A 20474-nucleotide genomic window follows, 5' to 3' on the forward strand; every position below is an offset into this window, starting at 1 on the left:
CAATTAAGATGCATTGATAATTACTAGTGATTGCAATGGGAAAGTTGGAAACAAGAAGGATTGGTTGTTGGAAAATATGGCCTTGGTGATAGAAATGATACCGGAGATCATGTAATAGAATTTTGCAAGGTCAATGACTTCTTCATTGCAAAATACCTTTTTTCAACAATATAAGCGGTGCCTATATATGTGGACCTCACCGGATAGGAAGCACAGGAGTTAAATTGACTACATTTGTGGAAAGAGACAATGAAAAAGATCAGTAGTGTAATTCTTAAGTACATATATTATTTCATTTAATGGGTACTAATGGTAAAATTACTATCATAAGGAGGTCCACATTTTTTTTTTTTTTTTTTAAGCATTAGAAAGGGATTCTTAGCTGAGTTTGTGCTCCAGAAGAGGGTAAATCAAGAAAGAAGAATAGGCAGGCAGGAGATGAAGGTCCCAACTCAGGAAACAGTGAGAGGAAGTTGGGGGTGACAGCTGTGTGACAGGTCTAGGCAGGAACTAGGGCACACTGGAGGACAGATCTCCTGGAGAGAGAGCCCTGGGGAAAATGCAGACTAACTGCAATGACAGAGCATTCAAGGTGAACTAAGGATATAATGACACAAAGTCATAATATCTACTAATTTATTTTGTTTTAGGCAAATTGCAGAGTAATCTGGTTATGACTGCCCGAATGCACTAACCCTACATGGGGACTCCTAATTACTGATTTGTTTATTAAAGTGTATTTTTAAATGCATAGTACAAACACATGGTATCAAATTCCAAAGGTACCAAAGGGTACGTGGTGCTGCAGTCTCCCAGTTTCCCTCCCCGAAGGCAACCACCATTACCAGTTCCTTGTGTGTCCTTCCAGAGTTATTCTCCACCAGTGTTTTCCGACAGAACTTTCTGTAAAGATGGAAATAATTTATACCTCCATTGTCGCATTAGGTAGCCGTTAGCTACAAATATATTTATTTTTTAGCTACAAATAGCTAGTGAGCACTTGAAATGTGACTAGTGTGACTTAGGAGCTGCTGTTTAATTTTATTTATGTTAATTTAAATAGCCATAGTTTTATACAAATGGCACACAACACATAGTAGCATATTGTCGAAATGGCGTGGTGGCATTAGACCTAGTCTAACTTTGTTGGGGGAAAGAGAATCACCATCAGCATCAGCCCAAGGCTGATTCCTATGAGGCAGAGGTCAAACGTACCTCCATCCTCCAAACTTTTTACCAATTCTGACACCAGCCGTCCCTCCCATGGCATTCTCTGCTCTGCTGGGTTCCATAAATCACTGCAATGGCCACACAGAGCTCACAGACCATACTCATAGTTACGGGATTTATTAGGGAAGTAACAGGTTACAATTCAGGATCAGGAACAACTCAAGATACAGTTCTTTGGTCAGGACAGCTTCTCAGCCGTGCCTGCAGGCGGGCTTCTCTCTCGGCTTTCAACTCCTTGGCCCCTCAGTCGTGACCAGTCCTGCTTGGGCAAACTCTTTAGCTCTGCCAATAAGTGCCCTGAGGCACCCCACTCGGCCAGGAAGCCTCCTGCCAAAGGTGCTGTGCTCTCTAGCTCTGTGGGTCAGCACGCCGACTGTAGCCGCCTTGATCCATGGGCTGGGAAGCCCACTGCACTGTCTAGTGCCAGTTTCCTGGTTCTGCTGCTGCCATTTCTCTGCTTCGCTTGCTACTGCCACTCCTTGCCACCTCACACCTTCTCTGATGTTACAGCTCTGTCTATCTCCTGAGTCTAGGAGGCTCTCAGTGCAGGGAATCTGGGCCGAAAGAACGTGCTCTACTCTTGGATCTTCTTCTTGGTGGTAGTGAGGTTCTCCCCACCCCCTACTCCTGGGATTGGTTTATTTTAAGCCTAGTGGGATGGCAAAACTGACCAACCCCCTACAAGAGTTCTGTATATCTTATTTGCATAGTCCCACTCTGAGGTTTCTATGCACCATGTTTGCATTATTATCAGGCTGTCCAATCCCCTTGGTGGGCCACAAGCACCTTATTTGCATGGTACCACCCAATCATTTTGTGGGAGTCACAAGACGATGCATGGCTAGAAGGATCATGTTAAGTAATTCACTGCACCACATGTACTATGTACACCATACTACATCTTGCTTTGTTCACTTGTTGTGTGCTGTTGAGTTGACTCGGATTCACAGCAACCCTGTAGGACAGGGTAGAGCTACCCCATAGGGTTCCCAAGGCTGTGATCTTTATGGAAACAGACTGCCACATCTTTCTCCTATGCAGCTAATGGTGGGTTTGAGCTGCCAACCTTTGGTTAGCAGCCGAGTGCTTAACCATTGGGCTACCAGGGCTCCTTTTTCTTCACTTAGTAGCCCCTGTGTATCTTGTGGAGAGATTGTTGCAGTTTGCCTCATTAGAACAAACTGCTGCATAATATCCTTCTCTTGCAATCCACTAAGGCAACCCTTTATTAACTGCCTAGAGAGCCCTGGGCCATCACTGTTCGTAACAAGCTCTAAAGTCTTCCACAGATAGCAAAACCAAGAGACCTTGCACCAACTCTAATTTCCCCACCCCCAATTTTTTTTTTTCTACTTTGACCAGCCTAAAAGCCTGAGACAGCTTGACATTGAACAATCCTTCTTGGGAGATGGGGAACCGATTTACCATGAATTACTACCCTAAAATACACTTTCCACTCACATGCCCCCTGTGCCTGCTATTCAGTGGTGACTAGGCCATTCTTAGGGTTAATTATGGCTCTCTCAGCTCTCCATTAAAGTGAAAAGTCTCCTGGAACAGGTGGCAATTAAGGTCAAGCACCTGGAGCTGATTTGGCTTTTGCCCTTATGAGAGGGGCCAACGGACTTTATGGAACGGTGGAGCCTCTGATGGTGAATCTCACTGTTCTTAAATTGTCCTTAAATCCATGTGGATCGCTGGCTAGTTTTTGCCTTTAGACGACCTTCCTCTAGGGTATTTCAGGTTATAAAAATATTTCTAGTTTTAAATGGCCTCTAGAGAAAGAAACTTCACTAATCTGCTGTCTTAGTTATCTAGTGCTGCTGTAACAAATACCATGAGTGGATGGCTGACACAGAAATTTATTTTCTCACAGCTTAGGAGGCTAGAGGTCTGAATTCAGAGCACTGGCTCAAGGGGAAGGCTTCCTCTGTGTGTCAGCTCTAGAAGAATGTCCTGGTCTCTTTGGCTTCTGGTTCCTTGGAGATCTCCATGCCTCTTAGCATCTGCCTTACCCCATCTCTCTCTCTCTGCCCGTTTGTTTAATCTCTTTTTATATCTCAAAAGACACTGACTAAAGATACACCCTACACTAATCCTGCCTTAATATAACACAGACAACCAAACAGGATCATAACCATAGGCATAGAGGTTAGGATATACACCACATTTTGGGGGGACATAGTTCAATCCATATCACCTGCTTTGATGTTTAACCCTGTATACACCTTTTCTTCTGGTGTTTCCTGTGGGAAGCAGTAGGCACAGGATTTAGTGTCAGACAGATCTGAGTACAGATTCCAGCTCCAAATGGCACAGTCCCTTTGTAGTTTATGGGGCAAATACGTAGTATGCACTAACCTTTAAAAGGTCTGTCTGTATTTCGTTAGGAATCACATGAAGAAAATGAAGGAATGACCTAAAATTCACTCAATAATATTCCTTGAGTCATCACTAAGGTCAGGGCCTGTACTAGGCATTGAAGGGAGGAGGGAGCTGCGGAGATAAAGGAGATATGATTGTTGCCTTGTCAGGGTGTTATCAATTGCCAATCTGACACAAAAGTTCCTTGTCTTTTCCTGAGTAAGAATACACGGGAAAGACAAACTTTATCTTCAGCAAGCTTTATTTTGCTTGAGTCAAGCAAAAGGAGTCAGCGGGGATCAAAGCCTCTCCAAAAGATTGACTCAAAAAGAGAAGCAAGGCTAGGGCTTATATGGGTTCAGTGGAGACAAAAGAGTAATGAATGTTTAGTGGGGTTCTTTCAAGGGGTGGGTACTTCTCAGAATGGCGGTGCACGTTAATTAGGTTGCGTGCATCCGGAATCTAACATGGAACCCGCTGATATTCAAGATGGAGTCCCCTCAGCAGCCCTTGACATCACTTATTATGGGATATGGCACAAGCACAATGATCTTTGGCACTACATCAACATCTTCGGAGGGCTAAGAAAAGTTACAGTGGTCACATTTTGTTCTTCTAGGCATGTGTGAGCCTGTAAAAGGGGAAGGGACTAGAAAAAACACTAAGGAGGAAATAGTAATTCACGGGTTGTTTCAGCCTTATCTCATGTTGACAGGGCGTGGTTCTTTTTCACCCAACTTCTAGATGGTAATCTTTTAACAGCTCTTTTGTTCTGACAGCACAGTTAACCCTGTCTGTCTCAAGGGTTCCCGACCTAATAGAGAACAGTGGTTAAGTCTTTGCACTGACAGGCATTACCTGTCACTATGTTTTATTTGGAAACCCTGGTGGTATAGTGGTAAGTGCTACGGCTGCTAACCAAAGGGACGTCAGTTCAAATCTGACAGGCTCTCATTGGAAACTCTATGGGGCAGTTCTACTCTGCCCTATAGGGTCGCTATGAGTTGGAATCGACTCGACGGCACTGGGTTTGGTTTTGGTTTTTAAGTTCTATTTATAGGAAACTCCTAGAAGAGTGGAACCAGGGTGTGTAACCACCAAACCAGGCTCATTCACATACTAGGGTATGAAGAATTATTGGCCCCAATTCTTTACCCTTCCCTACATCAACACTTTTTTCTCTTTGTGGGCAGAGTGTACTTTCTTGTTTCCTAACTTTGGCCTTGGCCGTGTGTCTTAGTCATCTAGTGCTGCCATAATAGAAATACCACAAGTGGATGGAATTAACAAAGAGAACCTTATTTTCTCACAGTCTAGTAGGTTACAAGTCCAAATTCAGAGCGTCGTCTCCAGGGTAAGGCTTTTTCTCTCTGTTGGCTCTGGAGGAAGGTCCTTGTCCTCAATCTTCCCCTGGTTGAGGAGCTTCTCAGGCGCAACGACCCCATGTCCAAAGGACACGTTCTGCTCTTGGTGCTGCTTTCTTGGTGGTATGAGGTCCCCAACTCTCTGTTCTACTGCTTGTTTCACTTTCCTTTTATCTCTTGAGAGATAAAAGGTGGTGCAGGCCACACCCCAGGGAAACACTCTTTACCTTGGATCAAGGAGGTGACCTGAGTAAGGGTGGTGTTACACTCCCACCCTAATCCTCTTAACATAAAATTACAATCACAGAATGGAGGATAACCACACAATACTGGGAATGATGGGCTAACCAAGTTGATATACACATTTTTGGGGGGACGTAATTCAATCCAGGACACAGTGTGACTTGCTTTGACTCATAGAATGGTGCAGAAATGAAACCATGCCAGTTCTAAGTCTAGGCTTTAAGAGGCCACACACTGTTCTGCTTGCCTTTTTATACCTCTGCTTTCTCCATGAGAAGAGCTCCTCCTGGGTCACTGCTGACTCTTCAGCCTGGGCCCCGGAATGAAAACTCCTGGGACAGAGCCACCCCAGCTGATCTGCAGCCTTAGAGTAAGAAGCAGAGCTGAACCAGCACAGAGTTAAAGCACAGCGCCCCAGCTAACCTGCGGATCTGTGGGAACTGTTAGGTCAACTTACCGAGTTTCGGAATGGTTTATTACACAGTATTATTGTGGCAATAGCTAACCCATATGTACACTGACTCCTTTATTAGGCTATGGGGTCAGCTGCTGCAATAGAGAACCAAAGAATAGCGGGTTAAATAAGAGGAAAGTTTCTTGATCTTTCATGTAACTATCTGGTTAGGAAGTCAGGGCTAGTTTAGGGGCCACCTTGTCAGGGGCCCAGGCTCCTTCTATCTTACTGTTCCACCTGCCTTGGGGTATGGCCCTAATCCACATGAAGTCTTCATAAGGATTACAGTTTAAGTCTTAAGTTCCATCAGCCCTGCAAGTGAAGACACTCCACAGCATGACACCAAACTACCCTCTAACACATAGACTCTCAACTTGAACCACTTCCCACTTCTGCTTCAGGCTTCAGGATTTTTTTCTCTTCTTGAATGTGTGCTTCTCTCTGCTCCACTGGTGCTCAACAGCATGTCACTCCCACCAGGTCCTTGGGAGCCATAGCTGGTTGAGTCTGGTGCTTTCCAGGAGGCCCTAATCTCCGTGGAGGTGAGTAGTAGCCCAGGGTTATCTATGTTGATAGTCCAAGGTAAGACTCAGTCGTGCCTCCCACTCAGAGACTTAAGCAGACACCAGTACTCTCACCTCCCACTGCTCTGCCCTGCATCCCCACAGTCATCTCCCTGTCACCTCCAGCCCGGAAGAAACCACAGAACCTCTGCTTCCTCTAAGTCCCTGCCCTTCTTGTCATAGCTCAGTGGTTCCTAAAATGGGCATCTCTCTCCTGGAGATGGATTCAAGTGGGGCAGGCATGTAGGTTTGGAGAGGAAGTGTCCAGGAATTAGCCTTTTAAATAAGCATCCCAGTAATGTTTGAGGATAGAGGTTGGCAGAATATACTTTGAGAAACTGTACTTTCCTATGGACACTTGAAACCATAACTTGCCCATTTTGGATGTGTGGCCTAAGGCACTTGGGCTGGTTACTTACATTCTTTGAGCCTTATTTCTTTATCCCTCAAATGAGAATAACAAAATATCCTTCCAGGGGTGGTTGGACTAAATGAGATAAGACTGTAAAATGCTTAACCCAGAGCTTGGCACCAAGTAAGCAAGTGTAAATGCTAGCTGCTGCTGCTTCCTATTATTATTATTTATTCCTGTGCTTTAAATATAGTAAATATTTGCTGGCTCACAGAGGTCACCACACAGGGACAAACGCTTGTTTTTCGTCCTCAGTAAGGAACACTGAAAGGTAGCTGAGTCAGGTCAGTATCAAGAGAACAGGTGTCTCTTGCCCAGCATTGGCAAAATGATGGACCAAATGAGGTACAAATGGGCTGTTCATTTTGCTTGGAACCCTAACCAGCAAAATATGCCAGGAGGTCACTGCCCGATTGCATTGCTCTTCTGGGGGACTCTGTGGTGTGGTTCCTTGGTTGGCATCATTCTTCATCTCAGATTATGGAGCTACTAGCATTTATTTGTGGTCATGGAGATAGATTACCAAATCTTGCTCATTCAGAATTTCTTTTACTCACTAATGTGTTTAGCTCTCGCTTATGTACAAATGTGAATTAATGACTTTTTCTTTGCTTTTAGTAAAATACTTAAATAGGGGTAGGTATTCCTTCTTTGCACTCTTAACATGTCAGATTCCTGCATGGATGAGCATAGGGAGTGCAGGAACCCTTGCATCTTCTGCAATTTTTAATTGTGTTATCACTTGGAATCACACAGACTGGTGGATGAGGAAGGAAGCAGGTAGGTCTGGTGCTGGCCAAGGTAGAGGCGGCTGAGCAGCACACATTTGATCCCTGGTGGGTTTCTCGAGAGGCTAAGGCAGTACACATGAGCAATTACCCCACCAATATATTTTCTGAATCAGCAGCATCCCGGGCCTGAAGAGGGCAATTGTGGGCAATTACTGTTCTCACATATTCTTCCTTTACCCTGATCCTCCTGTACCTTCCTGAGAGCTACCCAAGTGTCTTATTTATCTAGTGGTGTTATAACAGAAATGGATGGCTTTAACAAAGAGAAAAATATTCTGTCACACTCTAGGAGGCTAAAAGTCCGAATTCAGGGTGCCAGCTCCAGGGGAAGGCTTTCTTTCTCTTTTGGCTCTGGGGAAAGGTCCTTGCCATTAACCACCCCAATTGAGGAACTTCTCAGCACAGGGGCCCTGGGTCCAAAGGACACACTATGCTTCTGGTGCTTCTTTCTTGGTAGTATGAGGTTCCCCCATCTCTCTGCTTGTTTCTCACTTTTATGCCTCAAAAGAGATTGACTTAAGACACAACCTAATCTTGTACATTGAGTCTTGATTCATTAACAGTGGTTAGGTCTTTACACTGATATGCATTACCTGTCACTATGTTCCATTGCCTCTAATCCTGCCTCATGAACATCATAGAGGTAGGATTTACAACATATAGGAAAATCACATCAGATGATAAAATGATGAACAATCACATAATACTGGGAATCATAACCCAGCCAAGTTGACATACATTTTTGGGGGACACAATTCAATCCATAATACCAAGGGCTAGGATGGTTTAAAAAGAAAAGTTTGAATTTTCCACCAGCTTGTAAGGGCAGATAATCCCCTACCAAAATACGACACACATTTTTGCATGAGTTTGAGGTCTTGGGAAAAAAGAAGGATTTGGCTGCACAGTGGAAATCCAAATATTCTAGCAATTTCAAAGAACCTATGAGAGGGTCCAGAAGGTGAATGATCCCCTATGGACAGGGCCTCAAGTGTGTTTGTGAACTCAGGCTTGAGTGAAGCACAGAGGAGAGAGAGCCAGAATAAATGGGTATCTATGCCCCTTGTGGCTGATACGTTTTCCATTTCCCTGGGATGGATTATATTGGGGAAACAGGAGAGTGAAGCCTGTATTTCTCCTTCTTTGCCCACATGGACTCTTATGGAATGGCTACCATGAGGGATTCTAGCTAGTTTCAGCCCTGCTTTTCTTGCCTATGGCCCTTGATCAACACCCTGTTGCTTTTATGTCAATATTTAATATTTATATTTCAATTCCTTACCACATGGCTAGAATTGGTTATAGAATTTATATATTTTAATACAAGCAATGCCGAGAAGCCAAGATCAGAAAACAAAATTTGCAGTAGCCTGAGGCAGGATGGGGCTCACACTGTGGTCTTGACTTCAAGCATTTCACTCTCCTCACCGGCCTCTGTAGTAGTCTCTGTAGGCTCAGCCTTCTCTGTTGTGACTTCACTGGCCTCCCTGGGATAAGAAGAATAATGCCAATGGCTCTTATTCTTGAAAGGAGCAATTAAACTATTCATCACCTCCTCATTCTATTATTTTTTCTTTTTTAGAAAAATTTATTTATTTTGTTGTTGTTGAGAATATACACAGCAAAACATATACCAAATCGACATTTTTACATGTACAATTCAGTGACATTGATTTCCTTCTTCGAGCTGTGCAACCATTCTTACCCTCCTTTCCTGAGTTGTTCATCCCCCTTTCACATAAACTCATTGCCGACCAAGCCTTAGGGGGCTGTTGCTGTTGTTGTTGTCAGTCTGATCCCATACAGGTAGACCTTAAAAGAGCACAACGCTCAAGGCAGACATTCTTTACTAGTTAAGCTAAAGCACTGTTTGGTTTTAAGAAGGTTTTAGGTGATATATTTGGTTGAAGGTTTAAAGATTATCTCAGGATAATAATTTTAGGGGTTCATAAGCCTCCATGGCTCCAGAAAGTATGGAGTTCATGAGAATTTGAAATTCTATTCTGCATTTCTGCCCTTTTGATATCTCCTCATTTTACATAAGAAGTTGAAATTGTTCCCAATCATTTACCCAGAGTCTTTGTTGAAAATCTCATCCTCATCAGAAGAATCCTTGTCATGTAGCTTCTGTACCATGTTTCTCTTGTGGGTGGTATTGAGAGGCCTATGCATATCCCTGAGCCAAAGTGGCCACCTTCTCCAGAAAAAGCCCTCCTAGAAAAGAGAAAGGGGACTATTAACTCTGAATCTCTCCTGCTTTCTCCCACCACAGCACTGGATCTTCCCCAAATGTACCTGACTTTCACTTTCCGATGTGCATCTCCTATGCAGCAGACTTCGGAAAAAACCCCTGGGGGAAACACACCCATTGGACAATTAGTGATCTACGTTATTTTCCATGTCCCTCATAACGCATATCTCTTGTCTCAGCAGGACTCAAAGTTTGCCTCCACGCATAATCACAACTAGCAAAATCACTACAGACTTGGGGTTTGAGAACAACTCCATGCACACTGGACTTCGAAGGGCTCTCTGTATCTGTCCACAGGGCCCCACGATGTCTCTGGGGAGACCTCTGTACATGGCTTGGTATGGAGGCTAGGCAGAATTTTCAGGCCCACTTACCTCCTTGGCCAAGTACCTTTGTGCAGTGAACCAACTGCACAACCATACTGAGCAGCCCTGTCCAGAAACATTTGCATCAGTCCCCTTCAGATTTGGACTTGTGCTTCATTCTCTGGGGAGTGGGGGTAAGTGGAGGAGAAGGTAGGTGCTTCTATTTTTTCTAGCTGCTTTATTCTGTAAGTCGAATCACACCAAATAAATGCCTGAGCCTAACTACCCAGGTTACCTAGCTCACTGATTTTCATACTGTAGGTGGTCACTGATTAGTGAGTGGTCACTGTAGGTGGTCACTGATTATGAAGTCAAGTTAAAGATCATGACTAGCATTAAAAAAAATCTAAACAGAAGAGAAAATATGAGTGCACAGAGGGTGATAAGTTTAAAAAAAAAAGTTGCCATCAGGGTGACTGCAACTCGTCATGACCCCATGTGTTTCAGAGTAAAACTGTGCTCCATAGGGTTTTCAATGGCTGATTTTTCAGAAGTAGATAGCCAGGCATTTTTCCTGAGGCCTCCAGGTGGACTCAAACCTCCAACTTTTCAGGTAGCAACTGAGTGAAATAACCATATGCACCACCCAGGGAGTCCAAGTATGCTTAGAAACTATTTATGCCTGTATCAGCAGCCATGTCTATTAAGTTTGCATGTGCTGAGTCATGACACAAAGTGTAGCTCACAGTCCAAGCACAATGTCATCAATGGAGAAGTACCCACATGGGAAGGAGTCATCCTCTTTCTGACACCCCCTCGTGGTGAGACCATGGAGCAAAATATTTTCCCTTTCTCCCTCTCTGAGACAAACTACTGTCTGAAACTCCTCACAGTTAAAATTCTATGAGGTTTGGATAAGGGGAATACAGAGTGGGGGCTTAACAACTGTCAGGATGAGAAGTAACGTTTTCCTGCCACTTTAGAGGAAAAACACATATATTCTACCTCCCATCAGCCTTGAGTGAGACCAGCCCTCTTACCAAGACCATGTGGCCTTCCCTACTCTTGCCCTAGAGCCTCCAGGGAAGGCCTCTGGCCCAGCTTTATGCCCACCAACAGCAGGAAGAAACAGGTATAGCCTAGCTCTTCCTCTGAAAGGACTGGCAACAGCAGGTACCTCTGTGCTAGTCCCATCAAGCCCAGCTTGGCCTGGGAGCTAATTTAGCTGGAGGCAAAGTATTAAGGTGAGTATGTTCTTCCTGCCTTTGGTAGTTTCCTCACTGAGCACTGAGGGGAGTGAAATAGAGGCCCTCTACGTTCTCTCCTAGTTCTAAAATTCTCTTTTAAAAATTGTCAGTCTATGAATGTTTTGTTATAACTATTTGAACCACAATAAACACTGAAACAAAATTGCTGGACTAATATTTACCGTGAGGATCCTTCCTTGTCTTCTTCTGATGTTGCTCGATGAGCATAAATCTGTTTTGGAAGAAAGCATGATCGTGGTTACCCACCACTATGACCAGTATCTTCAAACCTTTATTCCTTCCTTTTATTTATTTGAAGCCTCATCTTCACTGCTAGATGATGATCTTTTTGAGCAGAAGGATTCTACCCTCACTTACCCCTCAATACTCTTCCACAGTACCTAGTTTAGGATCTTGCATATATTTTTCATGTATTTTATCAATGGTTTTAGGTAACACTCAACAAATAATTCCTAATAAAAACTCGTAAAAGTAGGAAAAGAGGAAACATCTTTCACTTGATAAAAGTATGCACCAGAAACTTAGACAACAGCATTGCTTTAAAGTTAGGTATAAGGATGCCTGTTACCACTGCTACTATTCAACATTGCTTGAAGGTACTAATCAAGGCAATAAGAAAAATGAATGGGATGTAAGTATTGGAAAGATAGAGACAAAACTATCATTACTTGCATGTGAAATAATGGTGTCTCAGTTATCTAGTGCCACTGTAAGAGAAACACCACAAATGGATGGTTTTAACAAAGAGAATTTTATTATCTCACATTCTAGGAAGCTAGAAGTCCGAATTCAGGGTGCCAGCTCCAGGGCAAGTCTTTCTCTCTCTGTCAGCTCTGAGGTAAGGTCCTTGTCCTCAATGTTCCCAGTCTAGGAGCTTCTTTCTCAGTGCAGGTACCCTGGGTCCAAAGGATGTGCTGTTCTCCTGGCTCTTGTTTTTTGGTGGTATGGGGCTCCCCTATCTATTTGGTCAAGTCTCTCTTTCATATCTCAAAAGAGATTGACTTAAAATACAATCTGATTTTGTAGATTTGAATCCTCCTTCATTAAAATAACCACCTCTATTCCCACCTCATTAACATCATAGAAGTAGGATTTACAACACATAGGAAAATCACATCAGATGACAAAATGGTGGGCAATCACACAGTACTGGGAATCATGGCCTAGCCAAATTGATACACATTTGGGGGGGACACAATTCAATCTATAATAGATGGACAACCTAAAAAGCTCAAGAGATCAACCAAAAAATTTTGAAAGTAATATGAGAATTCAGAAGGAGCCCCGATGGTACAGTGCTTAAGTGCTCGGCTGCTTACTGAAAGGTTGGTGGTTCAAACTCACCCACCACTCCATGGGAGAAAGATGTGGCAGTAAACTTCCACAAAGATTTACAGCCTTTGAAATGCTGTTGGGGAGTTCTAGTCTGTACTATAGGGTCACTACTGGAAGGGGGGAGGGGGAGATCTTAAACTTGAGAAGAGGAATAGACAAGAGGTGGTGGTATTCCTCAATAAGATGGTCCCTACATAGTTAAACCTTAAGCCAAAGAAATAGTCTCCATAGGCAGTCCTGTCCTGGCTTTTAAATGTTAACAGAGACAGATAAGGGACAAGAAGGGTATAAAACGGACTACCGGGCTCTCAGATTCTCTCTATATCTGAGTAGCCCACTTGATGGTTTTTAGTCAAGTGTACTTTTACTACTAACCCTCTGTAGCTAATAAACCTCTGCTTGCTTGACACTATTTGTCTCAGTGTTTGAATTCTTTCTTACACCGAAGACTAGAACCGAGGCCATTCACTGGTAATATACTCTGGTGCCATGGCTCAGATCACAAGCTTCCTCCTCCTTCCTCTGGAAAGTGTTGAGTCCACCTCAGAGCATGGGCTTTCTTTCTTTCCAGCCTAGTGCCGAGATACGCCTACCTCTACGTGTGTATGTGTGTGTGTTTTGTTTCTTCTTAAGAGAGAGGTCTGACAGGTGCTAGAAAGATTTGTCTGCACTTGGTCTGACTATTAACAAGAATACGGTAATAATGAGTGTCTGATTCTTTCAGACTCTGAAGAGGCACTTCCTCCCTCCAGTTCGTGGAGGTGCCTGGGTCAAACAGGAGTTGTGCAGGGGCCTTACGAGGACTTCCAACTTCACTTAATTAACAATCAGGCTTGTCCGGGAGCGCCAGCCAACCAGAGGGGTCACACCCTCTAGGAGTCCTGCTCACAAAGCAACACATTTTTGACCCAGAACACCTGACCCCTGCTAACCTCAGTAATAGTCACGCCAAGTCAGAGAGTCTTTTTAAGAGGCCAGTCACCCATTTACCTTTTGCTCCTCTCAGCCTCATCCAACTTCTGGCTTACCTACTTACATCTATACCCTCATGTGTGCTTTTCAAAAGGGATCAGTGCTGTACTTGTGATAGGCTAAGGGATAATTGACTATGAGCCGGAATCGACTCGATGGCACTGGGTTTGTTTTTTTTGGTTTTTAAGGGATAATTTTTCAGGCAAAGGATCTCTCTCCCTTTCCTGTTTATACCACCATTGCGAAGCTAAACACAGGCAGCCTTTTCTTGATCAGCTCCTCCTGCTTTCATGTTATAAAAGAAGGAATAGGGACACTCTGGTCTGCCTGACTGAATCAAGAGTCTTAAGGTTATTCGTTAGACTAACTAAAGTTATATCTGTTACCCGCCTTACAAAGAATCTGAATGTCCAAGAGTATACAAAGAAGTGGGCTACAGGAGTCTACTTTGTGACAGCCCTCCATGCCCTGATTCCCTTTTTCAATGTACAGAAACAATTCATAAACTATACAGAGAGGGGCAGACATGAGGAATGGGTTTGCTGGTTCTACAGAGAAAAGGAAGGGAGGGGCCCAGAAAATAATAAGATTACCCCCCCTTGGGTATGGATAGAAGAGGGACTCCCACAAATGCTAAATCATCTCCTAAACCCAATTCCAAGGGACCAAGATTATGCGGTGTGTCGGGGGCGAGACAATCAAGGTGTCAGCTTCAATAGATAGTAACGTTTGCCAATAAAATGGAGGGTTCCCAAACAGAGGCACAAAAGTCCCCCACCCTAAAATGTCTAGCAGGGTATCCAATAATTAGTATCTTGGCAGAACAAAGACATCAACAAATATGTAGGTTCATGTCCCGCCACGACCACAGGCATAGACAAAAACAAGGGCCCCTGAGACAGAGGCAGTAGGAAGTTTCCAGGCAAGAAACATCAAGACGGGCTACACAGTAAGACTAGTTAATTCTAGAAGCCCAACGTTGGCAAAGACCCCTAGGACAGAAGCAGTAAGAAATTTTTAGACAAAAAACTTCAGGTACAGATAAGACTGGTTAATTCTAGAAGCCCAGGCCTGAGAAGGGATGCCTTCTCTGGGCAATGATTTAACATAGGGGGCACAAGAGACATCCTGCCCCCTATGACTCACTCTGTTCCTTTCCAGATGAGAAACCAAAACTCAGTACCACTGGCCTCACCTCTGGGATGTATCCTCAAAAATTGGGACAGGTTTGACCCTCAAACCCTGAAGAGAAAGAGATTAGTCTTCTTTTGTAACACTGGGTGGCCTCAATATAAATAGGGAAATGGACAAATTTGGCCACAACAGAGAAGTTTGAATCACCATACCATCCTTAAGCTAGATCTGTTTTGCTGGACACAAGGCAAATAGACAGAGGTCCCTTATGTCCAGGTTTTTAAGGTCTTAAGGGAAAATCCAGAACTGTGTAAAAAAGTATAAGATAGACCCCACAGTTCTCGCCGTCGTTACAAACCAAACAATAGACACCTTAGACCCAAACCCTGCCAGCCCTACAACCCCACCCTTAAATACCAAAGAAATGCCTGTTCCTCCTACTCCTCCCTACTCCAATTCCTCACCCACAACACCTTCACCACTTTACCTGTGCCCCCTTCAAGAAGTGGCTGGTCCTAATAGACCAGTCAGGGTACAGGTTCCCTTTTCAATACAGGATGCAAGAAAACTTAAACAGTTAAAAATTTCTTTGAAGACCCTAACAACTATATAAAAAAATTGAAGAACTTAACACTCACCTTTGACTTGGGTTGGAAAGACATAATGATAATCTACAACCAAACACTCACCCAGGGAGAAAGATTAAATCTCACCAAGCAAGCCAGATGGTTTACAGATGGGCTATATAAAACCAACAGGCCTACTCCATGGGCACTGCCACAGTCCCAGACATAGATAGATCCGAGATGAGATTATAATGCCCAAAGAGACAGACAGGCGAGAGACCACATGTTAGTGTGCCTGGCTGAGAGAATAAAAGACTACAGAATAAAACCTACCAACTTCAATAAACTGGCTACTATTGACCAAGGGCCCCCCCAAAACACCATTCCTTGGCCCTTTAATGTCTTTGATTCTTCTTTTACTATTTGGGCCCTGCGTCTTTAAAATACTATCTTCCAGGTTAAAAAAAGTTTCAATTACAAATGGTTGTAATTCAGACTTTGTCAAAAAAAAACAAGTCCTGAAAGCCCTTTAGATCAAGCTGCCCAGCACTTCCATCATCGGCTCCAGAAGTTAAGCTAATCCCCCTCATTAAAGAACAATTGCCTCTCCTAGGGCCAACTCTATGCTCCAGTGACAACAAGAAGTAGCTACAGAAGACAGATCACTCCCCTTCAACAGCCCCCAAAATTTGAGAAAATGACACTTGAGGGGGGAAAGGTGTAAGGGGGAGGAGGAGAGCTTACACTCCAGAAGAGGAAGAGACAAGGCGTGGTGACATTCCTCAATAAGATAGTCCCTTTTTTTTTTTACAGAGGAAGAGGCAGGGGGTGGTGACATTCCTCAGTGAGATGGTCCCTACATAGTTAAACCTTAAGCCAAAGAAATAGTCTCCATAGGCGGTCCTGTCCTGGCTTTTAAATGTTAACAGAGACAGATAAGGGTCAAGAAGGGTATAAGACCCTAAGAAAAGGACTATCAGGGCTCTCAGATTCTCTCTATATCTGAGTAGCCCGCTTGACGCTTTCTAGTCAAGTGTACTTTTACTACTAACCCTCTGTTAGCTAATAAACCTCTGCTTGGTTGACACTGTCTCAGTGTTTGAGTTCTTCTTACACTGAAGACAAGAACTGAGGCCATTCTCCCGTAACATTATGAGTCGGAATCGACTCAATAGCAATGGGTACAGGTAATATTAGGATTTAGTGAGGTGGCTAGATACAAAATCACACAAACCTCAACAGTTTTCCTATGTACCACCAATACCCAATTAGAAAATGTAATGGAAGAAGGATTTCATTCACAATAGGAATAAAAATGTATAAAGTACCTAGGAATAAACAAAAGATGTGGAAGACCTCTGTGAAGAAAACACTAAAATTCTTCTGAAGGACATTGAGGAGAACTGATTATGTGGAATGAGATACCACGTTCTTAGAAGGGAAGTCTCAACATTGTAAAGATGCCAGTTCTCCTCAAATTAATCTACAGATTCAATGCAATTCCATTCTAATGCCAACATAGCTTTCTTTTTACAAAACTGACCAGCCGACATTTGCTAGAGAAAATATGCAACAACAGCTTGAAAAGGATGAAAAAGAAGATCAAAGAGCAGGAGCTTGCCCTACCAAATATCAAATTATGTTGTACAGCAACTGGAATTAAGTAGGCGATACCGGTACAGGAAAACAGAAGTCAATCAGTGGGACAGCACAGAGTCCAGACAAAGGCAGTATTTTAGATCAGCGTGGAAAGAAGGAACCATTCAACAGGAGATTGTAAAACAACTGGATATTCACATAGGCAGGAAAAAGATTCTCAACCTCAGCCACACCAAAACCAAATAAACAAAATAAATTCCACATGGACTAAAACATACGACATATACCACAAGAGTGCAAACATCTCCTACTCTTCATACCCCTTGCCCTCTTTTCCACTGGATTGTTTGTCTTTTTCTTGTTTGATTTATAAAAGCTCTTCTTATATTCAAAATATCAATCCTTTCAACTCTTTCCATTGTATTTTGATGCTTCAAATACTTGGCACTTGTTTTTATCTTTAAGGAGGCAAAAGAGAACAGGCTTCATAGTCAGGTGACTATCAGTTCTGCTTTTGGTTTTGCCCCTGGGGCCTTAATTTGATCTCCTTCATCTGTAAAAGAAGGATGATAATACCTTCCTCCTAGGGTTCCTGTGCCAGACAATATATGTAGTCCAATGTTTGGCATTTAAATCAATGCTAAATTTGCTGTTTTGTTGTTGTTAGATGCCTTCAAGTTGATTCCCACTCATGACGACTCCATGTGTGCAGAACAGAACTGCTCCATAGGGTTTTCAAGGCTGTGATCTTTGAGAAGCAGATCACCAGGCCTTACTACCAAGGCACCCCTGGGTGGGTGTGACCTGCCAAACTTTCCGTTAATAGTCCAGCGCCACCCAGGGACTCCCTAAAACTACTGTTGAGTCGATTCTGACTCATAGCGACCCTATAGGACAGACTAGAACTGCCCCCTAGAGTTTCCAAGGAGTGGCTGGTGGATTCGAACTGCTGACCTTTTGGTTAGTAGCCGTAGCACTTAACCACTACACCACCAGGGTTTCCAGGGACTCTCAACTTTGCTAATTGTAGTCAAATCTATCAAAGTTTTCTGCCTGTGGTATCAGGCTTAGAAAGCTCTTTCCCACCACAAGATAATAAAAATATGGCTTCTATTTCCTTCTAATACTTTTATGGTTTCTTTTTTTACATTTACTGAAATATGTTTGTTTTAGGTGAGAAATGTGGATCTGCCGTTATCTCCCCCCGCCCCAATAGTTAGACCACTGTTCTACCATATATCCACTTCCCCTCACTGACTAGAACATTAAAAATTGATATTTCCAAAGTGTTAAGAATACATGGGTCTGTCTATTACTGGGCTCTGTCTGCTACTTCAAAATAAATATTAGGTTGTATTATTTCTCACTGTGGAATTGCTGTAATGCCTTATCTTTCTTCCCTTGAGCACCATTATTTTCTACTGTTTGCAAAACACTGCATGGTTTCAGTCCTCATAAATCTTATGATCTAACTGGGGGAGAGGATACAAGGAGAAGACAGAAATGAATACAAATGTAAGGCTAAACTGAACATAGGAATTAAAAGCAGCACAGGATTTATAGAAATGTCTGAACAGGAAACACCCACAGGCTGCTTGGAGAAGCAGAGGGAACTGTTTGGGCAATGGCCAATGACTGTCTTTCCAGGTGTCTTGGCAAACTGACCCCATGCTGGTCCCCAGCCTCCCAGGCTTAGAAATCAGACTCTATTGCCATTAAAAGAGGACCAGCTTCTTCCTTTCGGGGGCAGTCTCACCTTATCAATATTGCAGGACTGACCAAAAATCAGAATGCCAAATTATGACTTGACAGTGAGAAAGACACCTGTTCCACAGACAGGACTTCGGTGTCTACAGGATGAGGGATTTGTGTCTCTGAGGAGACAGGCCTGTGTGCTCACTAAAGCACAATCAGAAGGCTACTTGGTGAGAACAGAATAGAATGTAAGGAATCAGCTGAATCCAGGGTTTCATAGAAAGATCTGAGGGAGCCTCATCCATCTATCTCCTCTTCAGGCACAGCCCTGCTGGTGGCCCTGACAGTTCACTTCTGCTGCCCTGGGCTCCATCCTTACTTTTGTGCAATGTTAGGATAGGCACTGCCCAGGTTATCCTGTTCCTTGCCTTTTCTACAAGGAACTGACCAACCCTCCTGCTGATAGACCTATTTTCCTTCAGATAGATCGGGAGACCATCTGGTCTTTACATATCTCTGCTCTGCTCCATTATGTGTTGATCTTAAACCTTCCCTCCTGAGGGGCCATCTTTTTAAAACTTGTTTGCCACAGTTTTAAGTTCTCTGGAGAGGGCAAATGTCTGTCTTTGGCCCCCAAGGGATGGCAACACATCTCGCAAATGAACCAGGGCCAGGAGGACTGAAGGGTTCAGGGAAGGCTTTGTGAAGAAAGATGGACTTGTGTGGGCTTTTGACAGATGCACAGGACTTCAACAGGCAGAGTGAATTAAGGGAATTTTCGAGGGGTAAAGGCACAGACAAAAGTAGGAATGAGCATGATGTGACCGGGGTAGGGTGAGGGGCTGGAACGTAAGGGTGCTCTGACAGTAGAAAAGGTGAATAGGGAAATTAGGGTGAATTGGCAGGGTGCCGTGAAGTTGTCAGCTTGTTAAATATGCTAGCAGCTGTCTGTCAGGAAATTAATAAACCATTGTATAACTGAACAAAGAGCAAGCAGAACCAAACTGCTTACTGTAATATTTTAACTGAGCCTGTTTAGACAATGCTTATGTCTCTATGATTTAGAATCTACTCAATGGCAAGGATTTTTCTTTTTTAGTTTACACACTGGAGAAAAAAGATGCTGAGTAAATCTAAGGAATCTACAAGGTAACACTTTTATCTTTTTGTTGTGTCCTTTCTCCCCAGGTTGACTGATCTCTCCCTAAGAGTGGACATTTTCTCTCTCTTATCGTTTCAACCAACAGGGAAAGAAATCAGGGAGAGAATGCAAGTGACTGGTATCTACATCAAATCACTGCCACTGTTTTGGGTTGAAGAAATTTTGCAATCATGTCAACACTGGACTTCTTAAATTTAACTTCTCAAAATAGTCTAATGGCTTACTATCTTGGTTTCAACTCCACCGAGATCTCCTGGGAGTAGGGTTCCTTTCGAAATCCCTGGAACACACTTTGTAATAAAAGAACCAAGCACTTCCCAGTCCTGGTGACTGAAGAGGAATATCAAGTAGTAGCAGGTGGGAAAGTGGCTTTGATTTTCAGTTGTGGCTTTTGAATCTATTATAAAGACAAAATATATTCTGGAAACTAGAATTAATTGTTGTCCTTACCTCAATGAGACAGAAAATTATAATCATAATCATCACTGCCACAGTTAGAGATATTGCCAAGATGAGTTTGTGGTTATATCCATATCCTGGAACTTCTTTTGTGAGCTGAAAAACAGGAAGAAAAAATTTTTTTTTGTAGAACAAAGAGATGAAAAGGATAAAAGCTAACTATTCAGTTTCAAAACCCAATTCTTTCAGGTGAATCTAGCTTATAGGTTCATAAAGAACATCACAAATCGAATAATCTTACTATTAGGCATTCTTCTTGTACAATTTGTGTGTTAAGACTTCTCCTCTACACTACGAATAGTGGCAC

The 20474-nt window shown here is 43.1% G+C and overlaps 1 protein-coding gene and 1 long non-coding RNA gene across 5 annotated transcripts in view; one reads left to right on the forward strand and one right to left on the reverse strand.

Annotated features, from left to right (window-relative positions):
• Positions 1 to 20474, forward strand: part of LOC126063117 (uncharacterized) — a 203606-nt gene that overhangs the window by 67760 nt on the left and 115372 nt on the right. For 3 of the 4 annotated variants that reach the window (XR_007514213.1, XR_007514210.1, XR_007514212.1), the window contains exon 6: positions 19735 to 20065. The exons of the other annotated variant lie outside the window; for it this stretch is intronic. This is a non-coding gene — a long non-coding RNA (uncharacterized LOC126063117). The remainder of the gene's footprint in view (positions 1 to 19734; positions 20066 to 20474) is intronic. 4 annotated transcript variants of the gene reach the window in all.
• The window catches only part of LOC126063114 (leucine-rich repeat-containing protein 37A2-like), a 309607-nt gene continuing 289907 nt past the window's right edge, over positions 775 to 20474 (reverse strand). Inside the window, exons 21-26 of the mRNA XM_049861289.1 lie at positions 20159 to 20263; positions 11407 to 11456; positions 9717 to 9771; positions 9493 to 9635; positions 8850 to 8908; positions 775 to 903 (exon numbers count right to left, since the gene is read on the reverse strand). Coding sequence (XP_049717246.1) covers positions 842 to 903; positions 8850 to 8908; positions 9493 to 9635; positions 9717 to 9771; positions 11407 to 11456; positions 20159 to 20263 — 474 coding nt within the window. The 3' untranslated portion in view covers positions 775 to 841. The remainder of the gene's footprint in view (positions 904 to 8849; positions 8909 to 9492; positions 9636 to 9716; positions 9772 to 11406; positions 11457 to 20158; positions 20264 to 20474) is intronic.

This window comes from Elephas maximus, chromosome 19 (assembly GCF_024166365.1).
Source record: "Elephas maximus indicus isolate mEleMax1 chromosome 19, mEleMax1 primary haplotype, whole genome shotgun sequence".
Lineage (NCBI taxonomy): Eukaryota > Metazoa > Chordata > Mammalia > Proboscidea > Elephantidae > Elephas > Elephas maximus.